General features: G+C 51.0%; 11 protein-coding genes across 11 annotated transcripts; 7 read left to right on the forward strand and 4 right to left on the reverse strand.

Moving 5' to 3' along the window:
- Positions 1–293: 293 nt before the first annotated feature.
- On the forward strand, positions 294–815 carry JN550_007635 (uncharacterized protein; the record flags this gene model as incomplete). The annotated part of the gene is made up of 3 exons (XM_049319507.1): positions 294–549; positions 618–679; positions 741–815. The coding sequence occupies 3 exons, from the start codon at positions 294–296 to the stop codon at positions 813–815; spliced, it is 393 nt and encodes a 130-aa protein (XP_049170292.1).
- Positions 816–1,070: 255 nt separating this feature from the next.
- JN550_007636 (uncharacterized protein) lies at positions 1,071–1,710 on the reverse strand (the record flags this gene model as incomplete). Its single annotated transcript, XM_049319508.1, has 2 exons — positions 1,071–1,559; positions 1,642–1,710. The coding sequence occupies 2 exons, from the start codon at positions 1,708–1,710 to the stop codon at positions 1,071–1,073; spliced, it is 558 nt and encodes a 185-aa protein (XP_049170293.1).
- A 498-nt stretch (positions 1,711–2,208) lies between these two features.
- Positions 2,209–3,016, forward strand: JN550_007637 (uncharacterized protein; the record flags this gene model as incomplete). The annotated part of the gene is made up of 2 exons (XM_049319509.1): positions 2,209–2,238; positions 2,303–3,016. The coding sequence occupies 2 exons, from the start codon at positions 2,209–2,211 to the stop codon at positions 3,014–3,016; spliced, it is 744 nt and encodes a 247-aa protein (XP_049170294.1).
- Positions 3,017–4,460: 1,444 nt separating this feature from the next.
- Positions 4,461–4,784, forward strand: JN550_007638 (uncharacterized protein; the record flags this gene model as incomplete). Its single annotated transcript, XM_049319510.1, has 1 exon — positions 4,461–4,784. One exon carries the CDS (start codon positions 4,461–4,463, stop codon positions 4,782–4,784), a length of 324 nt encoding a protein of 107 aa, XP_049170295.1.
- A 794-nt stretch (positions 4,785–5,578) lies between these two features.
- Positions 5,579–7,007, forward strand: JN550_007639 (uncharacterized protein; the record flags this gene model as incomplete). The annotated part of the gene is made up of 3 exons (XM_049319511.1): positions 5,579–5,823; positions 5,885–6,134; positions 6,192–7,007. 3 exons carry the CDS (start codon positions 5,579–5,581, stop codon positions 7,005–7,007), a joined length of 1,311 nt encoding a protein of 436 aa, XP_049170296.1.
- A 614-nt stretch (positions 7,008–7,621) lies between these two features.
- JN550_007640 (uncharacterized protein) lies at positions 7,622–8,560 on the reverse strand (the record flags this gene model as incomplete). The annotated part of the gene is made up of 1 exon (XM_049319512.1): positions 7,622–8,560. One exon carries the CDS (start codon positions 8,558–8,560, stop codon positions 7,622–7,624), a length of 939 nt encoding a protein of 312 aa, XP_049170297.1.
- Positions 8,561–10,594: 2,034 nt separating this feature from the next.
- JN550_007641 (uncharacterized protein) lies at positions 10,595–11,336 on the forward strand (the record flags this gene model as incomplete). The annotated part of the gene is made up of 2 exons (XM_049319514.1): positions 10,595–11,158; positions 11,208–11,336. 2 exons carry the CDS (start codon positions 10,595–10,597, stop codon positions 11,334–11,336), a joined length of 693 nt encoding a protein of 230 aa, XP_049170298.1.
- A 1,767-nt stretch (positions 11,337–13,103) lies between these two features.
- JN550_007642 (uncharacterized protein) lies at positions 13,104–14,572 on the forward strand (the record flags this gene model as incomplete). The annotated part of the gene is made up of 3 exons (XM_049319515.1): positions 13,104–13,154; positions 13,368–14,071; positions 14,125–14,572. The coding sequence occupies 3 exons, from the start codon at positions 13,104–13,106 to the stop codon at positions 14,570–14,572; spliced, it is 1,203 nt and encodes a 400-aa protein (XP_049170299.1).
- Positions 14,573–20,383: 5,811 nt separating this feature from the next.
- Positions 20,384–22,569, reverse strand: JN550_007643 (uncharacterized protein; the record flags this gene model as incomplete). Its single annotated transcript, XM_049319516.1, has 2 exons — positions 20,384–21,766; positions 21,847–22,569. The coding sequence occupies 2 exons, from the start codon at positions 22,567–22,569 to the stop codon at positions 20,384–20,386; spliced, it is 2,106 nt and encodes a 701-aa protein (XP_049170300.1).
- An 876-nt stretch (positions 22,570–23,445) lies between these two features.
- Positions 23,446–23,780, forward strand: JN550_007644 (uncharacterized protein; the record flags this gene model as incomplete). Its single annotated transcript, XM_049319517.1, has 2 exons — positions 23,446–23,649; positions 23,706–23,780. The coding sequence occupies 2 exons, from the start codon at positions 23,446–23,448 to the stop codon at positions 23,778–23,780; spliced, it is 279 nt and encodes a 92-aa protein (XP_049170301.1).
- An 802-nt stretch (positions 23,781–24,582) lies between these two features.
- JN550_007645 (uncharacterized protein) lies at positions 24,583–24,942 on the reverse strand (the record flags this gene model as incomplete). The annotated part of the gene is made up of 2 exons (XM_049319518.1): positions 24,583–24,734; positions 24,795–24,942. The coding sequence occupies 2 exons, from the start codon at positions 24,940–24,942 to the stop codon at positions 24,583–24,585; spliced, it is 300 nt and encodes a 99-aa protein (XP_049170302.1).
- Between the last annotated feature and the right edge of the window lie 5 nt (positions 24,943–24,947).

Raw genomic sequence — 24,947 nt, forward strand, 5'->3', positions numbered from 1 at the left:
CAATTATCGCCCAAAAGTCGCCTGGCCCCGGGGTCGCTCTTGGAGGGGTTTATGCAAGCCCCTGCGCCCGCCTGGCCCACTGAGTAGTGCACGTTGTGCTATCGCCTCGCCATGCATAACTTGTCTTATCGTCGCCGCTCCAGTCGAACAGCTGTGCCGACGCCAGCCCTGGCCATGACTGACCCGTGTGCATCACGAGCTCCCTTGCAGCGTTATTGCAGCACTGCGGCACCTGGCGCATCGAGCGCCCATACCATTGACTCAGAGACAGTGTCCGACTGCGCACCCAGATCATGTTCGCAACACTTGTCCGACGCGCGGCCGCGGACTCACTGCCTGCCAGGCTGAGGACCGCGGCGAGGCCGCCGCCCCCGGGCGTCTACAACAGTCGCTTCAAGCCGCGGAAGATCTGGCCGCCCGACTTCTCCAAGCTGTCGCAGAAGGAGCAGTTCCGGTTCGAGAAGAAGTACAAGCGCAGGGTGAAGCTGGCCACTGCGCGCCCGCGCTGGGACAGGCTCGTCAAGATGGCCCAGCTGTTCAGCGTCACCAGTAAGTCTGGCCCGCACTGGTACTGTCGCTGCGGGCGGCGAACATCGGTAGCTCACGACGGAAAATAGGCGTTCTGATATACAGCGTGCTGTTCATGGACTGGAACACGGAACACCAGCCCTTCCAAGGAGTATGTTTCCACCTTGAGCCACTCATGCTTTAACAGACCGACTGACTGGCCTCCCACTTAGCTACGAGATAGGTTCTGGGGCGCCGTGGAATCCTTCTCCCCTGACAAACGATACGATCGTCGCAAGACAGAATAAAGGCCGCCCACGACGACGACGCCGCCTTGTACATTACAGGAATTATGCATTGCATGACCCGGAGTTTTTTTTTTTGAAACCGGGCAATGGAAATACCCATTTGAATTACCAGATGTAAATATATATTGTCGTCGCATGCTTGTGACAGTAGTCCCTTTTTGCAGCCCTCTCCATGGAAACGCGAGATGCAATCCCTAAGTGACTATAACGCCAAACACCGCCCATGCACGTTGTCATTGCCTCTTTCTCAACCCATCACCGTCCCGGCCAGACGAATGTGCCGCCCAGTCCCGCGCCCAGTCCCGCCCCGAGCCCCGAGCTCCTAGTCTCGTTGACGGGCCTCTTCGCGACGGTGCCCTGCGACTTGACCCCTGCGACGATGCGGTCCAGATTCGTCTCGATGACGACGCCGCCGACGATCATCTCGCTCAGGGTCGCGTGCAGGGTCTCGAAGTTGAAGATCAGGTCCAGCTCGCAGACGTTCTCGAACAGCTTGTCGAGCGACTCGACGTAGACCTGGATCAGGTCCAGCAGGGCGAGCGGGGACTCGGTCGAGGTCGAGATGACGATGAAGTAGAGCGTGGCGTAGTTGCGGTAGGTGACGAGCGAGGGCACGTCGTTATGGGGCTCCGAGGCCGAGTGCGAGGTGCCCGAGGCGGCGAGTATCGGGGGCAGCGGCAGGAAGTTGCACGCGCCGTCCGGCCGGTTGGAGACGAGGGCAAAGATCTCGTTGATCAGGCGCTGCTGGATGCTGGTGTCCTGCGGGCGCGCGCGCGCGCGGGCGAGTTAGCATGGACGGTGGCGGGCGAGTGAGCGAGTTACCTACGAGCTGTGTGTAGAACTTTGTCAGACGAGGCTGACCCTGGCCGTTGAAGACCAAGACGGCGTTGATCATCCTATCGGCAGCATCCGAGCGAGAGAGGTGTTGTTGATACTGTCCCGTGTGAAGCAGGGCACCGTGGTGACGGACTCGCCGTCGTGCCGCCCCAGCGTCGGGCTGGTAACAGGCTTGTCCGCCCAACCGGCCCCGCCATAAGCCTATAATCCATCCATGGATAAGCCTCAAGCCTCGCCGGCGGGTTACAAGACACCAAGACACAGCGGGGCTATGCTGTGCAGATGCGCACTATGGCACACCACCTGCAGGTGGGCAGCGCTTACGTGCACGGGCCCCCTCCCCCCCGAGACCCTGGGACCTGGACTTTAAAGACGGATCCCCGCGCCCGTCGCTCCCTTCTCCTTCCCTTTCTCTCCCCAACCCACCCAAGATCACCACAGTCTTGGGACCAGCATACCCGCCGTCTCCAGGAGAAGACGGCGCTTGAACAATCCCCCTAGCATTCCCAGACGTTTCTCACCCGGTCTCGAGTGGAGACCGACCCAACATATCGCCATGGCCTTCTCAACCGCATCCATCGCCTACGTCCCGAGCCAATCCGCCGTCGGATTCTTCCGACCGGCTCAACTCTGCGCCCTCTTCTGCCCAGCCTAGTGGGCCGGCGCCGTGGGAGATCTCCGTCTTTGAGCCCGCGGACTTCTTCCAGTACGGCGTCGCGCCTGGGCTCGGGGACCTCGCCTCCGCCAACCCCTCCGCCCCCGCGGACAATTGGCTGGCTGGCACGGGGGGAGATGGCGGCTTCGGCATTGACCTGGCTGGAATAGAATGGGCCGCGGGCGCCCGTGCCCTGCCCGACACCAACTTCGGATTTACAGATGTTATGCAGAATGATGTTTTTGGTAAGCCCCGTCGCCACGTCGAGCTCGGGAACAGACTATTAATAGGCCCCCCTCCTGCAGACCAACTACTTGCATCCACACTCCCTAGTACCACCTCTGGACTCACTGTCACTGTACCTTCTTCATCCTACACTCCCATGTACCACTCTTCTGCCTCATCCCTCTCTCCTGATCTGTCCCCCGAGCCAGCCTTCGCGCCGGTCTCGACAGAGTCCCAGGGGCAACGCACCTCTCGTAAGCGTTCCCCTCCGGCGGACCCTGAGACCGCTCTGAAGCGCCAGCGAAACAACATCGCTGCGCGCAAGTATCGTCAGAAGAAGATCGATCGCATCAGTGAGCTGGAGGACGAGCTCAAGGGGGTCAAGGACGAACGGGATGACTTGCGTGTCAAGCTCGCTCGTCAGGAGGCGGAGACGGCTGCTCTGAGGAGCCTGTTGAAGATCAAGGCTGGTATAGAATTATAGTGTTAGCAGACTGTTCGGGAAAGAGATGAATGATACAAAATTGTTTTGCGTCAAAACTTTGAAGAATCAGACGATGTCGGCTCGTGTGTCTCGCTCATTCAGCTTTTGATAAGGAATGTTCACATTCGGCAAAGGGAACGTATGTTGTCATCTCGTCACGGCGCAGTGTATGTATGTTGGGCGGGCCTCTACTTTCCTTGCTTACATGTCTTCATTATACGAATGCGCTGAATCGTCCTTGACATCGAGTTCATCCCAGGTTGTCATTCTACATTCTACAAAGACATCATCATCCCGGAGTATTTATTGCGTACAGGTTTCTCCTAGAACTAGGCCATGATGCCAAATCACTCATTCAAAGTCATATCGTACAGTATATGAGCGTGTACCGCATCACTTCTCATCATTTCACATCATCTACTGGCCGTGTCCTACACAGCAGCCTCCTCGAAGGATTCGGCGGCGGAGATGCCTCATGAGGCTGCAATCTAAAGTAATCCCCGGGAGGTACAGCATCGAGCAGACCCGCCATTTATCGTCGCCGGATGTGTATGAGACCAGTATGGCGAACATGGCGAAAGTGGTGTTACCCGAGATCTGTGACTAGGTTACAGGACGACCCGCTGCCAAGAGATCTCCCGCATGGATCGGATGATGGGTCATTATGATTCATCCGCGCTAAACCTCTTCCGCCGAGGGCCCCGGCCCACCAATCAGAAGAGTCCAAAAAGTTCTCGGTTTTCGTGGACATTGGCCAATCACCTCGCCGCGTGAGTCAAGGCTGCGTGATAGTTGTGTCGGGGTTGGTGGAAGTTGTGCAGATCCAAGGAGTTAAGATACATGTCGCTGGGGCCAATAGACTCGTCGAAGACTTTATACATAGATGGACTGCTCGCAGAGATGACGAATTGTGACTCATTTAGCCAGTCGTTGAGTAAATTATACAGCAAACCCTTGGGGACCCAGGAACCTACGCGACACACATTCTCGGACCGCGACCTGTATTCCTACGTGCAGCTGCTGTGAGAGCCAAGGCACTCGAACATAGGCGCCATGCATGCCCAGCGGATATAGTAGCTGCATTGGTTGCCTATGGTTGGCAGCGAAGTTCTGGCCAGTCGCCACGACTCTCTCGTGGAGGTGTCACCCGTATCGGTGCGCGCTCCTAGGCCAAGCCTGTACGACATGACGCAGATTATTGCAGACTTGACCTACAAGTTTTATAGGGACTAGTTATTCAACAGCCAGCATGCAATTGTCTGGAAAACCGTAGCTGGTTTAGACTGACCAGCCCCCCTATACGGTCGAGTTTTGTGGCACACAATGCATGCGCCTCCACGACCCCAAAGTCCCTCGCACCTTTTTTTTATTTTACATCAGACCGCACATTTTCTCGGATGAAATTTATCTCCAATTTCTCATCATCCTCGTTACAAGTCAGACCATGGCCCCTCGCCACGTTGTGTCGATAGCAGAACTCATGTCCACACTGCACGCATCGGGCGAACGGGACTGTGTCGCCGGCCTTATATATGTGCCCCTATCTGCTGTCAGCGAGACACCAGAGAACGCCCGGGACCCCGCTGACGGCATTCTGGAATGCGAACTTTTGATATCTAGGTTCCGCCAAGTCAGTGAGTTTGACATCACAAGTCGCGACGTCTACACTGCACTTTGCATGCGTGTCGCTGTTGCCATAGTGCTCAATATCTCCGTACGCCAGTGGAAGAGCCGGGCAATACATCGCATTCCATACGTTGGTTTGTAACTGTGTCCGTATGAACGTTTTCACAGTCAATACATGCATGCCTGTGGAGTGTGTGCACATTGTAGCGACACTGCGAATGTAGGGAAATCAATTCAAGGTTTACTCTCGGTACACACATTGCCCTCTTGCGGCTGGTCCGCCGACGCCTCCCACGTGGCATAACAAGACGAGTGCCGTTGGATCGCCTAAAGTATGTCTGACCTATTCCGAAGTTCCTGTTGCGACTGCCAGCAGCTGGTCGCGGCCATACAGGGAAATGAATTACATTCCCCGGAGATAGGAAGGGTTGTTACAATCTGGGGAATAGTCTTGAATGAGAAACTCCTAATCGAGCGTCTTAAATGTCAGGGTTCATGCCGACATAGAGGCAGGGAGATTCAGGCTGTGGTCCGGATCGGTTCATTTCAGTTGTACCGTGGGGAACTGGCAACACACCCGTCATTGCGCTCAGGTTTGTCAGCATAGTCGCCCTCAGCAAGCGAAATGGATCTGTCAAAATGCATATAGTAATCTTTGATTCGCTGCAATTATCATACTTGATCATTTTGGGAAAAGCCTCTGAAGGTTCTCTCACCTTGTCAGTGTCAAGAACTCATGCTGAGGTGCATTGCGGTGCTTGTCTCCACTCCCTTTTCCTGCTTATCACGCATAGCGTAATCCAACCGCGCACGCAATTCACGTGATAGTTGACGCTATACTGATAAACTTACGATGTCGGATCCGCTACGGGATTCGTATCATTTGAGTACAGCAATCCGGAAAGTAGATTCTAATACATGCTCCTGCAAGTTACAATGACTGTTGATCCTATACCTCACCTGAAGATTGCCGTTGTAGGCGGCGGCCCTGGTGGGCTGGCGACAGCTATTGCTTTGTCCAAGATACCAAATGTTGAGGTGACTATTTACGAGCAAGCCAGTCTCTTACGCGAGGTCGGAGCTGGGATTAGTATTGGGCAAAATACATGGAACGTCTTGGAGTTACTTGGTGTTGCGGATACTCTCAAGAGTGGTCATGAAACATGGACTGTTCTGAATATGTAAGTCGTTGGCTGGAGATCATCACGTCGCACGGGCCAATATACTTATGTCCTTGGCAAGGAACGGTCGCAGTGCCGAAGAACTACTTCGTCGCGAGAAACCCCTAGTTCCCAGTATACGAGCACCCATCCGTACTCAGCGGACTGCACTTCAATCGGCACTGTTGGCACACGTCAAACCCGGGGTTATCCAATTGTCGAAGAAGCTTACGAGTATAGTTGACCGAGGAGAAGAAGGAGTGGAGCTGAATTTCAGCGACGGCACAAACGTCATGGCTGACCTTGTCGTGGGTGCTGATGGTATTCGCTCTGTAAATCGCCGCATTCTCTTCTTGTCGACAGTTTGAGCTGACATAACAACCAATCAGGTCGTTCGGGACAGTGCTTGGCCCTCATACGAACTCAAGTTCACTGGAACCACGATATGGCGTACGCTGCTCCCCTGGGACGCGGTGAAAGACTTAGATCCGCGCTTTGAGATCACGGGCTGGTGGCACACACCGACAACACACGTCTACTTCTCACCCGTGGGGGAGGGGCTTTGGGAGATAGCTTGCCGGGCCTGGCATGACCCTGCAACCCACAGTGCAAGTAAAGTCAGCTGGGGTGTACCAGTGACGAATGAGCACGTTGAGTCGCATTTCACTGTACGCCCTTCTTTTAGTACACTCCTGGATACGGATTTTGTGAGAGAAAAAACTGACAAGACAAAGGAATACCTTCCTGAGATTCGCGAAGCACTCGCCCGTGTCCCGACAGATGGTTGGCGGGAGTTCGCTGCCTTTGCCGGGCCTGAGCTCTCCAAATTAACGGCATGGGATTCAAAGGTCGTCCTTGTGGGAGACTCATCACACGCCTTGTCCGGGGCGTTCGGTTCCGGTGCCGGGTTTGCCATTGAAGATGGCTGGGTCTTGGCACAGGCACTGTCGTACTTCCGCAACGATAGGCGCAAGGCGCTTCACCTGTTTGATGAGATACGCCTCCCGTACTACGCCAGAATGTACGCGCATCTTGAAGAACAGTCGACACTTCGAGCAGCTAAGCTTAAAACTTTGGGAAATCCGACATATGACGAAAGGGTGGCGAACAAAATTATATCGGACGGTGGCAAAGATATGAGTTGGATATACGGCAATGACATAGGCGCTGTCTGGAAAAAGAAGGCCGAGTCATTGCCAGCATGAGTGGGAGCGGCGTTCTTTGAGATCACTTGACCATAGAAGACAACCGTAGACTGTAAGAAATCATTCACGTATCTCACATTTCTTGTTTCACTAGTCAGTCATTGTCTAATGATTATCTATTGTGGTGCATGGGGCTTTCGGACCGTCTATCGGAGTCCATACCTGCAGGCATTCAGAATATTGTAATCATACATTCTTGGTCACTTCGGGTCTGGTAAGGTATTCATAGAACGTTCGCTGTTTCCTATCAATTGCAATGACTGTTCCACGCTAGTTCAGAAATTTCTGTCTTCCGAAATCCAAGTTCCATGAAGGTCTTCCTTACAACCAAAGCATTGTCCAGCTCCAAGTTTCCTGCCTCCCAAATCCCAGCTTCCCGCGAAAGTCCTCATTCCAGCCAAATCATGGTCCAGTCTGTCGACATAATGTGAACACAAGCACAATACTGTCCGGTTGTTTGTAGAGAGGGTCACATGTCATGTGATTTCAAGGTGGTGATGTTGAATTCTCAAGGTCGTGTGACAAGATGCTGTGAAGGCTGTTCTGGAAGTCAGACGCTTAGCGTCGTATTCAGTAAGAGCCTCTTGAATGAAATGACCCGGTTTTAGGGTATTTCAGGTGAAAGATGGCAATCCATACTTGGGTATGTTTTCGCTTCTGGGAGTGATGTCCACGTTGCGCTGGGTGGGGGGGAAATTACTTCGGCGCGGCCTGCCCGAAGCAGCCTGGGCAGGCCGCGCCGGAGTCCGGGCGACGACGGCACTCCGAGAGCTGTTGGTGTTGACAGCTTTGTTGCCGGTAGTTTGTTTGAATGCAATCGATGAGCTTGTCTGAGATTCAGGTTGGACTTTTCGCCTTTTGACTGGGTCCAGCTTGTAAGATATCGCAGTGGAAGTAGCCTTGCGCTTTTGTGTTGGCCTTGAAGTACTTAGTGTTTGCTGGAGGCGTCTATCGTTGAGGATTTTGTTAAGGCCCGCGGTTTTGTGCTTCATGTGAGTCCACAGGTCCATTCGACTCTCTTCGGTCATTCTGAGCCTGCGATTGCCTTTGTTGAATTTGCCGAGGGTTGTGATGGGAACAACAAATGGGGTCTGGATATATACCCAAGATGCCTGTGGCTTTGGGAGGAGATCGTCATTCTCGAGGTGGAGGGTCGAGCGCTCGTTAGGGCATTCTGAGCCATCAAAGGCTCGGAAATCATTCTGTCTCTTTCCGGAATGGCATGTCTGTTTCCAAGGAGGAAGATAGTTATTGTAGTAGCCCGAGCCGTAGGCTGAGACACTTATCACAACGGCATGAGTTGCATCGTCTGACTTGCGGGAGAGAATGATGACAGGGTTACCAAGGGCTGTCTTGGGGATATAACCGGAGTTGACCAAGCAATGGTAGTCGGTGTCGTCGAAATGGTGGGCAGATTTAAGGAGTGCAATGTCGCCAGTCTCCCATTTGAAAGCCTGGGCGCTATCAAACGATGGCTTGCACTGGGCCCGCTCATAGCGTGAGGCGGACTCTATTTGCGCCTTCAGACGCTTGTCGGAAACGAAGTAAGACATGGCTGCGAATAGCTGGTAGCTGTTTAGCGAAGTATAGTTGTCAAGGGTCGCTGTGAACGGCAGCTGAGAACTTGTCGAAAGTGGCAGATGAGTCTGTGTGGCACTTGAAAGTATCGCACAAGAGAGCCAGTACGGATGGTGGAAAGAGAGAGAGAAATCTTTAGAACTGGATCGGGCCTGGGAGAGTTATGTATGCCGAAGAGCGAGACTGACTTTTTATTTATTCGCGCTCTTGAAAGTTGAGAACGTTTTGAAAACATTTATTTTGTTTTTCTTAATATCACGAGGCCCGATAGGCATTTGACGCTTGAGGGCCCTGGTGAGAATTCTGGTTTTGTACGGATATGCTTTTGGTTGAGAGCAATACCTTTGTCACGGGTGGGTCTCAAACTCGAGGAAAACTATAATATGCTCGTTACGGCCCACACGGTGAAGTATTTGCGTGCACTACTCAACCAGCTTAGGCTTGATCTACTTCCAAATCCTACTAGGGCTGTAAAATCCCAGGAATCTACATTCTTGAGATCATGTAAGGAATGGCGAGGCTAGAACTCGTCGTCACCAAAGCTTTTTACATGATTTAGCAAATGTTGTGGAGCCAGCGGAAGATACTGCCCAGGATTGGGTGAAAAATGAGGACCTATGTATAGCAAAGGGATGAATGTGTTCAAGACTTAGCCAAACGTTCCCTAGAGGCTGATGTCAGAACAACCAGTTGACCTCCCGTCATGAGCAAAAGAGGAATAACAGTTCAGGAAAAGATTGATGAGTACACTACGATCTGCAGCAATCTGCCTGTGTGTCCATCTCCCTGGGATAGCAGAAGAAGAGAGAGTTCTTAGAGAACATGGCTGAGAAGGTTTTTATAGTTCTTCTCCGGAGCTTGTGAGCTCTTCATCACAAATGAGTTGAGCTAGATACTTTCAATAATACCGATCGGTATTATGACCCACAACTTCAGAATCTCCCCATTAACTACGTTATGTATTTACAAGTACTGAGGTATAAGAGAGACTTAATGTGACGCTGTGACTGGTAGCCACAGCGGGCACCTGTGACGGAGTTCAAGACGTAATCTTGGCTTGACTAGGGGGTAAGCTTCGCATGAGCAGTTCATTACAATTCCACATTTCTCAGGTTGTTTCAGTTCATGCTAGCGTGCTTGTATTCTCCCGTTTTCGCACAATTTCCATGGGTGTATTTCATGTTCTCTATACTCCCTAAGCATTGAAGTAAGACTATCTGTTTGGAGTGTTTTCGACAGATCAAGAGGTGGACCACCCTTGGAGGGCTGGTTCCAGTTAACTACTATCTCAGTGTCTGCAATTTTGTTCCTGAATAGCACCCTCAAGCAATAAAAGCGAAGCCCCAAATCGCTACTTTGAATGGTGTTCTACACTGCTCCTGGCCTACACGTATTTGATATTAGACCACAAACAGAACGAATCGTGTCTTAAGCTTCTACGTAAAGCACGCCTGTTCCTCTATCGCTGGGATGTCACCATCAAATATTTTGGTTATATTTACGTTACTATCAGTACAAGAATTCCACCCGACTTACAGTAAACCCTTATGGGCAACACATTCGAGGCTTGCTGCTAGGAACCAGGATGGCGCAATGCGTTCGGGATAGAGCGGGTACCCCACCGCAATTTAGACCCATAACGGCTGGGGCCTTGTCGACGTTTGCGCTAACCTGGATGTTGGCATATCGATGGACCATCATTATTTAAAAGTCGCTAACTAGCTAACTAGTGCTAGGGGGCCTAGATGTCTGAGCTTTAATGATCGTGACTTGTCTAGGGCAACAAAATCTGAGGATAGCGTTGATCTCAGTTGCCGAAAGGCCGAGCATGCCAGCCTAGATACACTTTTGACCAAGATCTGCATTTCACGAGCATGTCCTTACGGATGGCAGGAAGGGAGAACTGGTATTTAATCCAAGAAACACGCTCGGTCAATAAGACGATGTGATCTCTACCGTGTTTCTTTCGTGTAGATACAGTCTTCTTAGCAGAAACCCAAGTCTGCACAATGCATCAACTCACACTCGCGCCACTGCTGGGCTTCCCATTTATGCTGCTAGCCGTACGTGCGGCGCCAGTCGGAGAAGTCCAAATATCCAGCACCTGTGCATCCTACACGATCATCAACACACGAGGAACCAGCGAGCCCCAAGGAGAATCTTCAGGTTTCAGAACAATAAATTCTGCCGTCACTTCTGAACTGTCAGGCGGCAAGATATACAACACAGTATACGCCGCGGATTGGTCACAGAACTCTGAGGCTGGCACGCAGGATATAATCAACAAAATCACCTCCACGCTACAATCTTCCCCTGCGGAGTGTTTTTTTCTCGAAGGCTATTCTCAAGGTGCAGCTGCAACGGTCAATGCCCTCCCTAGCCTTACTGGTGCTCTTTTCAGCGCAGTCAAAGGTGTGTTTCTGATCGGGAACCCCAAGCACAAAGCTGGTTTGGAGTGCAACGTTGATCCAAACGGTGGCACTACGACTAAGTACGTGAATGGGCTGCAAGCGGGTTTCGGTGAGACTATTCCCGATGACTGGATCAGCAAGACTCTTGATGTCTGTGCCTACGTACGTAGTCTCTGCTATTCTCAAATCATTGGATGCTAACATATAGCAGGGAGATGGAGTTTGTGACACAACTCACGGGGCTGGCATAAATGCCCAGCACCTTTCCTACCCTAGTGATTCCAGTACTCAAAAGCTTGGGACGAACTTTGCTGTCCAACAACTTGGTGGCACTGCGTGATGACAAGTATCAGGTAAGAGGGGTTGGGCACACTCAGGGGTTACATGGAGACGTGAAGGCCCCGGCGGTGACGATCGTACTAGTTGGTAGTTGAAGGAGTCGGTTTGCCAGCAACAGCTAGTACGAGAAATTTGGACGCTGTGACAAGTAAAAGTCTCTTCATCGGTCGAAATTGAGTTCACTCTTTCGATAATGCATTCAATAGGCGCAACAAAAAACACAGCGTTTCTTACTTCTCTTCCAGTTCGAGATATCAGTGGTATCCTGATACTCGCCTGATAAAACGCAGGCGGACTTTCCTTGTTTTCCTTTCTCCAACTCCGCCCGCTCAAGGCAAGCACCGCAAGCTTGTGGTGTTGTTGGCGCCGGTTATAATGTTTTAATTATCGCCGGACTTCGTTGACGATGGACGTGGTGTGCAAACAATGCTATATCGTACGAGAAGATGTATTACTTTCATTGCCACTATCTCCACCTGCATCATTGATGATGAATCTCTACCTGGAGGTAGTATTATTTTCATTAGTCAGTTGAATTGCTTGGTTGTGTGGCCTTGCTGTCCATTGTTCCCATGGGCGTGGTCCATGGGGGAACGCCAGACCGCACAGAGCCCATTTCCAAGAGAGGCCGGGCGTCTCATTCAGCACCAGTGGCTTTATCAATGCACATCTGTTTGCCTTCAGTCAAGGCTGTCTAAAAGGTCGCACGTAGCGGAACAAAAAGTCCTCCAACGGGTCAAAGCGTTGCCCCAATGAGCCAAGTTTGGACATTTACGACGGGATTCACAGCTGCGAGTGGCATGCAACCAGTGCGTTTTGTGGTACGATTCCACATAGCTTGATGATTTTCCGCTTCTAACCCGCATCACATGAGAAAATAGGGAAACGTCAACGGGCCGCTCATGCATTGGCGAGCTGTCAGATGAAAGTACTGCTGCATACGTGGGGGTGTGAGGGATGGGATCAACGCATGGCGAGCAACGATCATTGCTTAGCGTTGAATCCGTGTGCAAAGACGGCTCGAGCGATAACTGCGTGACCATTAATGCAATTGTTAGCTTGATCCTAATGCAGCTGCGCTTGGATGACCGCACTGCACTGTCAATTGAGACTGTGAATGGCGCATAAACTCAAGAGTTACCACAATTTCAAGTCTTTTCTGACTGGCTGCATTATTTCGTGGAGAGAGATGAGCGCATCCTGTCCACATACTGCGCCCATTAAGAAAAGACTTGCATGGCAAATATTCACGTTGCCAACGGCAAGAGAAAAGATGTGGTCGGGGCCGGTTGCGCCGGACGCACATAAATGCACTACCTGTAGCTCTACAACGTCGTGCAGATATATGCAATCAGGTCAAAGCGCGCGCGAAGCAGATCATATCCTAATCCGTCTACGCCGATGTAACTCAGACGTTCGGCTGCCGAAGATAGCGGTTATGAGAAACATTTGTCCTCTCGACGACTTCGTATTTGCACCAGGCGCCTCTGTGACCGTAACTGATCTGCCCTTTGCGCTTTGCAGTCAAGACCTAGGCTAAGTGATCAGCCTTGCGAACCAGGAATGTCAACGCACGGTGACTGGGTTCAAGACAGGGGTATATTAAGCTTATTTATAGTTGTGACGAACCTCACGAAAACGGCAATGAAGTTATCAATCATCAGTCATTGCCTATATCATTCCAAAAAGCGGTCTCGCAAAGCATCGAAGTGAATACATTTTCAAACAACTCTAGCAGGGTCTCCAGCATTGTGCTTGTGCCGGCATAATGGGTGACTCACATCTTGCAGTTCTGATGGGTCAACTCCCTAGATGTGCAGTAGGTGTTCAGTCTGCTGCTCCATTCAAGTCAGAGATTCTAAATAAATGAAGCTTTCATGCTTTACCACTGCTCTAGGGCAGTCGTCATGTGGCTTGGCCGATATTGGCTGTCAATGTACGAATCAAGCACTCAATGCTGTTATAGAAAGCTGTGTATTGAGTCACTGTACAATACCCGAAGCTTTGAGTACGTAGTCTCTGAAATCAACAGGATGCTCTGGAGACTATTCTGACCCTGGAAGATACGAAAAACATTACCCAAACGATATGCGGAGCACCAATTCGATACCAAGCTGCAGCCTATTTGCCCGTTTCGGTCACTTTGATGGCGATAGCATCTGCCCTTATGCTTATTCGGCTAGGTTACCAGAAGTTCATTTCTGCCAGTGGCCTATGTCTTGACGACTGGTTCATTCTCGTCACCTGGATTGTCAGCATAACGTCAAGTGTCGTCAACCATGTCTTAATAATGCATAATGGCCTTGGTAGGGATATGTGGACGTTAAGCATCGATACAGTTGGAGACTTTCTTCGAGGCCTTTACCTCATGGAGCTTTGCTATTTCACCGAGGCTCTTTTCATAAAGCTCTCGATGATTGCCTTCTACCTCCGAATTTTTCCAGACAAGAACATTCAGCGCATCTTGATTGGAACCGCTATATTCGTTGGCATCTCTGGTGTTGTCTTCCTCTTGTCGGCCATCTTTCAGTGTACACCGGTAGCCTTCTTCTGGAAACAAGTCGAAACACAGCAAGGAAGGTGTCTTGATATTGGCGCATTAGCCTGCGCCCACGGAGCTGTCAGCATAGCTCTGGATATATGGCTACTTATGATCCCTCTCTCGCGACTTCGGGGATTGCAGATGTCTCGTGGAAAGAAAATGGGGGTTGCATCAATGTTCCTCATTGGATCCTTGTGAGTCAGATTGAATTGCCTTCTTTCGAGATTGATCCTAATAGATACCGCAGCGTGACTGTCATTAGCGTAGCTCGCCTTGCAGCCCTTGCTAAGATGCGAAAGTTGACAAACCTCACATGGGACTACTATGAAGCGTTACTGTGGTCTGTTGTCGAGGTCACAGTTGGCATCATGTGTACATGCATGCCCTCACTCCGCTTGACATCTGTTCGGGTTGCAAGATGCTTGAGGACTAAAAAGCCCCACATTTATGTCTATGGCGGTCCAGACTCGTCAATAGAATCGGGTTGCACGGATAAGTTTAACTCAACGAAAGGCAAGTTGAGTCTGAATAGTGCAGAAAAGCCATTACCTAGACTGCCTGATGCGCCACCAGGCCAAAGTGTGGACTTCACAAAGCAAACGCAAGATGATGCTTGGAACGACAACACTCACCTTTTGGTCCCGTTCAGGACGGTACGGGTGTACATCAAACGACCAGCCCATGTCGAGAGATGAGTTGAAATTCAACTATATCAGTCGTTACCTTTTGCTCTATCATATATGGTTTGTGACATTCGTGCATCATTCTAAGAATGTAGCTTAGTAAATATACTTCCAAATGATGTGAGTACAGAAAGACTCATTCATAGCCAAGCTCGCTCCCTGTCTTCTACACCGTATGACCGCCTTTCATCTCTTGAAACTGACTACTTAATGTTCTCTACGTTTTAATAATTTCTGGGTTAATACACAGCCCATGGCCCGCACAATGTTCCGAACTTAAACATTCCTTCTAAGAACGCATGCTGCCAGCTTGGCAATAAGGATTCTGTGCATGTGCTACAAGGGGGGAGAGGGGGTGCAGATTGCCGGGGGCGTAACATCTGCAGGGTGAGAGTAGACTCTTGCGCTAGGCTGCAATTCGATGATGCATCGTTGATCTTAACCTCCCCTCAAAATATGTATCCAGTCATTTCCAATTTCATCTTCTCGGCAAAGAAGATCACAGGTTGCACTACAGTGGCCAAGGACGAAGACCATGTGCTTCTCACCCCCAGGAACGTGCATAGCATAACCACCCACGCTACAGCCTGGTATGGATGAAAGGCGTAATCTACGACGATGTACTCATATTCCCTATTATCATTGCGGTCTTTATATGATCATATGTGCCTGACTGATAACATTATCTAGCTCCCTCCGTCATAAATAACTTGATCCATAGTTTCATGTGCTTCATGCGCTAAACATTACCAAAACGCCTGGCCGCGTCACAGAAAAATGCATTACCAAGGTGCGATATCTCCGCAATCTTCTAATACGCCACGCCTGATCAGGCCGCGATAGAGAGGTCGCAGTGTCGAGATGTTAGAGGCCGTGATAGCGAGTCCAACCTCTACAGTAGACCATATAGCAATGTCGACAGTAGCAACTAGGCTAACGTTAGCTTTTACACTTTGGTTCGAAAGGCCATCAGCCATTGATAGTTCGTACATAAGAATTCCGGATCTCCCAAGTTTTGAAGATACGCCATACGTATCAACGGGCAAACGCCGGTCCTTAAAATGCATTAGACTGCAGTACTTCAGAGAATGATAGGATGCAGAAGGTTGAGAACGAATAGAAGCGTGAGAGAACCAGGTATCTTACAATCCACCCAGACCTAGGAGTACTGTAAGAGCAACCCTTGTCTTTTTTTGTAGATGGGTGCTCAGTACAATTGCTGCAGGTACTCCACAGAGACCAAAATCGCAGAGAGCTGAGACTGTCCCGTAGCAGTAGCCCAGCCCAATGAAGGCGTTTATCGGTACACAGGACCCCTCTGCACCAGACAATGCCTTCATCCAGTAGAAGCTCACTGGCGCGCACTGGAAAATTACCACAAAGGTAAAAACCACGCCCGCGAGGGAATTCACGAGTTGAATAAGATAGACGGTATAGACCTGGGCCTTGGATATCGCGATACGTAGCCAGCACAGCCCAATGGACAGCCTGGCAACTGTCACGGCTAAACCGTAGGCCATGTAGCATAGCCACCATATCTAAAAGGCCAATTAATTCAATTTCCGAAACTTGGCTTGAACGGGAAACAACTACCAAGAAGGACGTCATCTTTGTCATATCGTCTAATTCTTCGTTCCGTCTGCCAGTTCCGTTACTGGCTCCAATAAAAACTTGAACAATATACCAGAAATACAGAATCTGCTTGAGAAAATAGTTTAGCATAAGTGACGAGTGATGAAGTGATTTCACTTGCTGTGGCAGCACCCATGACAGCATCATCCTTGCGAAAAGCCTTGATGAGATATATCCGAGTGTAAAACCTGGCGACAGTCGTGATTACGGACAGCAGGCCAAACAAACTCGCGACTCCGACTAGTGCTTCTCTCTTCCCCATGGCATCGATGAACAGGATTGATCATGGGTTGAGTCGTGCAAGACAGGCGAAACATGCTAGAATGAGTTCGTTTCGCTATATAAGTGGTCTAACACTGCCCAGGCGGTCGAGTTCGTCCCATGCTGCGCTAGCCGTGACACCCGGCAGATCCGTGCACTAGCGGGGCTGTGGTCTAGATCATCTGCCACTAAAGCGCACTGACAATACGCAGAATGACACTAGTATACGAAACTAGAGAGCTTTCTCCAATTCTCGCTGGGTAGCATGCCCCATTACAAGATGGAAACCCTTTGGCAGCACTCTGTCTAGTCAAGATTCAGTTCGCAGGGGCCAAAGACTCAAGGCTTCTTTATGTGCGGCATGCGGCGATTGTCTTATGAGTAAATCGCCAACCGTTGGGAAAGAGTCGTTTGACGATTAGTTATCCAGTTCTCTTTTCGTACTACTTAGCGTATCTGTGAACGCCAAACTGCCCTATGTGTTTGTGGAAATGACATGCGAGGTCTGCCTGCAAACGCTATGACACTAGGCGATCGGCGCGGTTAATGGTAACTGGTGGCTTTCTAAAACTTTATCCGTACTAGCCAGTAAGTCTGACCACATGGCACACTCACCAGAACTTCCACAAGTATTGGTGAGGGGAAGTTTACAACTTGGAAAGGCTTAACTGCTGGTTCCTTCTTCATCGTGGGAAGAGCTGCAAAGAAATGAGGGCATGGCTAGGAGTGTGAAAGGAGTTGTTGGTCCCTTACATTCGCTATGCTACTCTACTATTTGCCCTTTCAATACATCTAGGAATCCTCTGACAACTATTTTACCGTTCGCTTGATGATATGTGTGAAATGCAAAAAACTTAGAGATCGATTACTTGCAGGAGTGCCCATCTACCCAGCCCCTTCCTTTCCCCGTGCTGGACTCCCCCGAGGGCAGGACGGTTCTTTCAGATAGCCAAGAAACGAAGCCACCGCCAAGTGTAGACCCTACAGTGAATGGGAGGCCAACGCAAGAGCTATGAGCACGGCCGGACCTAGGGCATGACCTTGGCGTGCGCTTTCTTCACAATATAGAACCTTGTCCGGCAAGCGCTTACATTAACTAGTGTCGCCGAAACATTCGCTGCACTAATAAGTAATCAGAGCATCCAGTCTATTCGAAAGATATCACTTAAAAAGATGATCCAAGCGTGATTTTGGGAACTCGTGTGCAAGCTTTCGAATACTCGCTTGTCTGGTAGCCCGTCTTTCCTTCTCCCCGTCATGCAGCGCATCTGCTGTCCCAGCAGACCCGAACAAGACACCTAAGGAACCCGCCATGACGGGCCCAGTGAATGGCGAAGCCGCGCCGCCAGAGATGACTGTCAATCCAGCTGCGCCTAGAAAAGCTGCAGCCCCACCGCGAACTCCGTTTTCACAGGCCTCAGCTCTGGGTCGGCAAACCTCAGCTTTCCTAAGCTGAGCTAGGTGCCTCATTATATTGCGGCATATGTCGCCGGCACCTTTGGTCAGAAGGTAAGCCAGAATCAAGGTGAAGTCTGCGCCATTCCACCATATGTTATAATACGTCCAGTCCGCTTGAAGCCGGGCATATACTGTAATATTTTGTTAAAACGTTTCGGACATCAAGCCTCAAAGGTGACGAGCATCCTCAGCTCAACAACAAAACAGATTTCAACTTACAAGTTGAGCACCTTGGAGGCGCATTCTCCATCCGGATGGATCCAAGCTTCTGGATCGCATTTATTTTTATGATTTGAGTAGGATCCCAAATTGTACCTCTTGAGCTTGAAGCTTGGTCGCCGCAATAGTCCCAGAACAATGCTCTCCTTAGCCTAGTGGCTAGGGTCTCATTTGACTTCCAGTCACTTATGGGCACAAGACACAGAGCAAAATGGCGCCGAAAGACAAGGGACGCTAGCATGTCAGGGAAAGAGGTTGCCCCCTTTGAGCTCCAACAAATTTCTGGAGGCTGGTCGTTTGGTGTGCAATAAGCGTCGCTGATCAACCGGTACCTATGTGTTGGTGGCGTTGTAACAAGAAGAGCATAATACTCTCGCGAGTCGCGTGAAGTATCCGTTCTACGGCTTTTCGAAGATGAGCCTTGAATATGGACCAACTTGAAGACTCCTACCTATGCCACAATGACCGGCATTAGTATTGGTTATTTGGAAAATCTCAACGCTTTTCGAAGAAAGAGGAGGCGAATGGCAAAGGCGAGTTTGCAACACAGCCTCCCTGAGATACCATACCAGCAAGGATGGTTCAACAGTAGGCATATATCCTGCCGAATCGACTTGGAAAGGGAGTATTACTGACCACGAGTCCCACACCGCAAACCTTCTTTTGACCGTGGTGTTTCTCTCGAGATTGTTGCCCCATTGCGGCTCTGTAAGGGGGGTGGGGGTGGCAAGCTGGTATACTATCACAGGCCGGCTCACTGAATATCGATTTGTGACGGGTGGGAAGCGTGGCCGTAGGAAGAGAAACCGTGTGCATTAGCTTCGATCTATATAGTGGAAAAAGAAGAGAGGGGTAGAAGAGCGTAGCCTCATTTCAGAAGTATCAAGAGTTCTACCGATTCAACCGTTTCCAGAGATTTTATTACCACAGCAAGCGCCTTGCTTTTGCGGCAGGCTGCGCAGATTGGAGGCGTTCATTGGATGATTTTGGTCACGACCGCTACCCCAACTGCATAGTTTTTTTGTAGACCATCCAATAGTAAGTGTATTTGTTGTGCTAGAAGATGGGAATGTCATGTTGTGTAGCAATGTGCATTCGTGCTGGTGGCATCGTGTCATCTTGCTATTGGGAGAAAGTATCGCCATATGCACTTGTATGAATGAGCGAGCCTTTTACCACAGCAACTATTGCATGATAATACAAGCTTGGCAGTAGCTGAATGCATCTTGTCAATCTCCACTAGCAATATTCCTGCAAAGGAGCGATGCTCAAGTGTCCGATATGGAATGAAAACCTGTAAGGAAGATCACGGGTAGCCTCATTCCCGCTGACATTGCTTTGGGTACTTATCAACAAGTTTAGTGAGATTCTCTGGAGTCTTGAAGATGCCAATAGATAGCGGCCTGAGAGGGCTTCGCGTGACTCGGATGCCTCAGAATCCTTGATCTACAAGTACAAAGGGGGTATGCAGTGTCCACAGATCAAGCACTGAACATCTTGATCCTCCATGTTTTCCTCTGGGGCCAAACTAGGTGAGTGTTTGCGGTACTTTACCAACATCAACAATAACAAACGCCAGCCGTGCTACCAGTGTAACCTGCTATACACAGCCATTTTCTCATATTAGAATCAATGGTCTGTAGTATACTTATACTTGTGATGCCCCAAAACACGAGATGAGTCAAAGTAAGCACGACCCACTGTGTTCATTCTGATGGGAATGATTCTATGCCATATCCCACGAGAAAGATGCAACACTGAGGAATCTCGCCCATGGTTGGTTGTAGGTATTAGCCTAGATCCTACAGGAAACTATGGTCTTGGACGAGCGCTCTCTAGTATTCAGAGCGATCATCCACGGTCTTCTCGAATGAAGCCCGCCTCTTTTGGACCATGTTTCTTGAGCAGACGAATCTGAGCGACTGCTATCATTTAAACACGTCTCTCGCAAATGGCTCACAGCCTGAAGGCCGGGAGAACTCGGTAGGTTGCTGAGACGTCATGCTATAGAGGCACTGAGCCAACGCCGAGGTACCAGGAAGGCATTTGGTAATGGAAACAGCCTAACTCGACCGTGCCAGGCGCAGCTAACGAGGACATATAATGGTGCAATGGGTATGTGAATTATGCTTGTGTCTTCTCATTCTACACCAATACCAAAAGCTACGCCTACGCCGATATGCGAATACCTTTAGCTCAATCGAACCATGCAGTATGTAATGAAAATATGTACTTTCACTCCCCGGCCAGTAATTACTCGGCAGTCAATTCCCCGATCCTCCTCTCAATTTCAGGCACCTGTCGAAGCAGAACGTCCAGGTCCTCCTTCTCGTCTTCGAGCTTGAGTCGTTTCTCGGCGTCAAGCTGCGTGAAGATGTAGTTGCCCTGCCCATCGAACTGCAAGATCTTGCTGTGGTATTTCCACAAGCTCCGTCTATGGCTAACAGTCATAAGGGTGATGCCCAATGCCTTGGCATTATCGTACATGACTTTCTCTGTTTCCAATGTGACACTGCTCGTGCACTCATCCAGGATGGCGTAGCGCGGCTTGTGGTAGAAGAGGCGCGCCATGGCGACTCGCTGCTGTAGACCCCCGGAGAGGACATCACGCCATTCGGCCTCGGCATCCCAGCCCTCTGGGTATAGGTCGACTAAGTGCTCGAGGCCCAGGATCTTGAGCATATCCAGAAGCTGGGCATCGGTGACACCGCGCGCACGGACTGTGCGGAGACTATCAGGGTACGTTATCTGCTGGCGCAGGCTGCCACGTGAAAGGTATGGCCTCTGGGGAATATAGAAAATGTCGGAAAATGGTGGTTTGTGAACGGTACCGCCGTAGACGGGCCATAGGCCTCCGAGGATTCGGAAAAGACTCGACTTGCCGCAACCATTGGGTCCAACCACCAGCAAGTGATCACCCTGCCTGAGCGTGAAGGATAAAGCTCGAACGAGGACATCGCCGTTTGGAGAGATAATAGGCACGTCGAGGAACTGAATATCCTTGCTCTCGACAACAGTGCCCCGACCTGCCAACACTGCGGCGTTGTCCTCGGTACCAGAGCTGGAGACTAGCTTCTTCTCAAAATGGCCAGCCTGGATGTCGTCCATGACTTCTAGGAGAGATGCAACACGCGAGGTGTAGCCTGCAAGTTCCATGACCTCACGGTAAGAGAACATGACACGCCCGAAAGCATCAGAGGCGCCGAGCAACATCCGTCTGTTGGTGACAAACGTCTCTGTCCTGTCTCCCATGCTGACAACGCCGCCGGCGAGCTGGCCAGGTAGCTTAAAGAAGACAGGTACACTGCACAACAACAGCCCCAACGCGCCCCAAAAGTACTTGATGACGAAGTCTTCCATGACTCCGTGGTAGAAACGCCGACGCAAGATGTAGTTCACATGCTTAATAAGCGTGAAGTAGCCTTTGTCCAGAGTGTCCTTCTCCGCCTCGTGGCCTGAATAAAGTGCGACCTCTTCGCCGTGGTCTATTAGTCTGGAGTGCTGGAAACGGAACTCTCCTTCAAGTCGGGCTTCGTCGGCCACATATTTGCCGAATGGTGGAGTCAGAGCGCGCATGACATTGGCAGATAGCTGTACCAGCAATGACATGAAGACCACGCCTTCGCCACCTACGCTCTTCGATAATGAGTATGTGTATATAGTCTACTCGGCATCAGTTGAAATGTCCACGAATAGATCTCGAGCCATTGGCTTACCATATCGAGAATGGGCTTGGCCAAGTTGCTGTATAGCTCGGCCAAGCTGTTAGAAAACTTTGCTACATCGACAGAGATGAGTTGGTCGGGGTTCTTTATACGGTCATCCAGGGCCGAAATGCCGTAGAATGTGAGCTGCGACAGGTACTTGTCGTGAATGTACTGGGTTAACCTGGTCCGATACTTCAGGGAGAGCTCGGCCTGGTGGTACGACAGCATGGAGTTTGTGAAGGTTGCGGGCATGGCAATCAGCATCCACCAGAAGATGCGCAGCAGAAACTCCCTCCCGTTTCCTTTGACGAGAGCCTTGACGATGGCTCCGTCCATCTCGGCGACCTTCAGACTGATCAAGGTCCGGATGACGAGGAAGACGCTGTGGCTGAGGAGCAGGCGCGACTCCTTGCTCTGCCAGCCGGGGACGACGATGCGCAACAGCCTGAGCAGCGAGCGGAAGAACTCGCGGTTCAGCTCAACCTTCTTCTTGGCGGTGGCATCGGTGCCGTCGCTCGATGTCGTGCCCGAGCGGCGTTTGGCCTGCTCCCGGGCGGATGCGGCCTTCTGCTCGGATATGGCATGGCGCACACGGTTGACGAGGGCGAGGAGGAGGGTGAGGTAGACGGCGCGGGAGATGCGCGTCCGGTTCGAGATGTACAGGTTGGTCAGCTGCGCGATGGCGCTCTTAATGGACCGGTCGGGCAGGACCAGCTTGGATTGCACCGCCATGGCGGCGGACCTTGAGGAGAAGTGTCCTCCAAGCACGTCGGCGGAGAGAGCACGGGGGTGTGATATCGCAAGACGAGAATCGGGTTCACGAGCTCGGCTTCATGGGGGCGCGGGCTACTGCAATGCAAGCGGGCGCGGCAGAGTACAGAATAGTGCGACAGCAGCCGTCCGACTATCTTACATGGCGGTCGGCAGCATCATGTTGCAGGGAGACTGGAGACTTGAGACTTGAGACTTGGGGGACACACGATGCCTTTGCGGACGAAAGTCACAATCGAAGCATCGATCGTTCCTCGGCGGAATCGAGCGAGGACGACCAGGCCGCTTACCATTCGCTGGTAGTGACGCAGGGTCAGCGATGGCATGTGATTCCCCCCGGTTTCCCCAGCTTCCCAGTAGCGCCACGCTCCAGTAACTACCTAGGGGAAGGCTCTCTCTCTCTCTCGGCAACTGGGCTGGAACTAGACAGTAGACCGGGCCACTGACAGGAGTGCCCAGTGCCCAGTGCCCAGTGCCCAGGTGGCTTTGCTGACTACGAGTTACCGCTGCCCAGGCCACCTACTTCATACAGGCTGACAGGCTACAGTAATAGGCTGCAGTAACCAAGAAAAGCACTCTGGCACTGTAGAAAACCGGGTACTGTGGCGGGTCATGCTATTGTATCTGGTCTTCTGTGGCGGTGCGCTTCTCAACCCCCCGGGCTGCCCGGGGTAAGATAGGCACTAAAACGGCCAAGTGAGTCTTCGGCCTCTGCAACGGTCGCCGCGGGGTCTCGGAACAAAATTTCTGGCTGTCGCATTCTCTTGTTTCCACTTGGCCTGGCCCCGAGTCACCAGCACAGCACATCAGCGCATCACACGCACACAGACCGCAAAGATGGCCGACGGAGAGGAAGAGATCGCTGTCTACGACGAAGTCGAAATCGAGGACATGACTTTCGACGAGGCCCTACAGATTTACCACTACCCTTGCCCGTGCGGCGACAAGTTCGAGATCGCACTCTGCGACCTTCAAGATGAGACCACCGACATAGCTGTCTGCCCCAGCTGCAGCCTCATGATCAGAGTCATCTACGACATGGTATGCCGTTGCCATCATCTGTCCAACCCGAACGTTGTACTGACATTGCATCCAAGGATAACCTTCCCAAGCCAGACCCTGAGCCTCCGGCAGACGAAAAGCCGGTCGAGCAAGTTCCGATCGCCGCCTGAGAAATACCCTCTCCACTCGGGAGACGAATAGATATATGATCCCTTCGAAATTCGGGGTGCAGGTCAAGTGGCGGTTGGCGCCAGGTTCAATGCAGATGGGCCCTTGCTGCGGGCAATCGACGTTTCCTGCTTCAATCGAAAGTGGCTCGGCCAGTGTATAGCTACATGTGCAGTTCGCAAGAGGAAAAAGAGCACTAGTATGACAAACAGGGCTTTGAAGGCCATGCCTCCATGTACGGCTCTCGTATATCACTTCTCCACAAGACAACATACAGCGGCATGCCAAGAGGGCGCGACGAGCAGCTTCGACAGCTTAAGAAGCCGCATAGCGCCGGCATGGGAAGGTGGATGACGGGACATCGACGTGACGGAGAAAGTACACAATGCTACGGGTTCTAGATCATATACAGTCGTCGGCATATGATCACGCTCCAGACATACAGCGACAGTTTTGTAAGTCCAGCATCACCGTTCGGCAGCCATGAACGATAAAACGGGGACGATGAAAATTTGCTATCATTGGCACCCCGTATCGTATCTACATCGATCCTCTCTCTATGTGAGGTATGTCAGGTCCACCATATATATATATATATGTCGTCGAAAATCTCGTCAAATCGGTATCTCTCATAAATGCATGCCCAGTAGGTATCCAACGCCAATGCCGATGCCGATGCAACCTGAACGCCGTTGAATGAATTGCCGCCGGAAGAAAAAAATGAATGTTGGGTATCTCGTGCTTCCGTCCCTCCACCATCTACACATATCTATATCGTCTCTCGCCGTTCGGTGTTGTACCATCTCATAGAAGACAGAGTCCGGCGACACCAAACACAATCAAGCTGAATATCGACTTGTCTAGAGTTGGCGGCGGTATATCGCTCGAAGCTGCGGCGGCTGACGGGGATTTCGAGGAGTCCATTGACTCTGCAGGAGAGCTTGTCGCTGCTGTAGCTATGGTGCAAATCATTTAGCTACGCCAATTCGAGAACAGTTAACTCGGCAGGGACATACTTTGCGTGATATTTGCGGGCCCTTGGGCATATGGGCCAGCAGTGCCGGCATCGTGGCTCAGTAAGACTGGAACCTGGGGAGCACTGCGTGGTTGTACCGCGCAGATGGCCGGGATCGCAGCAGCGAAAACAAGGCTGGTAGGCCGCATTTTGA

Source organism: Neoarthrinium moseri (assembly GCF_022829205.1).
Source record: "Neoarthrinium moseri strain CBS 164.80 chromosome Unknown scaffold30_Wmoseri_CBS_16480, whole genome shotgun sequence".
Taxonomy (NCBI): Eukaryota; Fungi; Ascomycota; class Sordariomycetes; order Amphisphaeriales; family Apiosporaceae; genus Neoarthrinium; species Neoarthrinium moseri.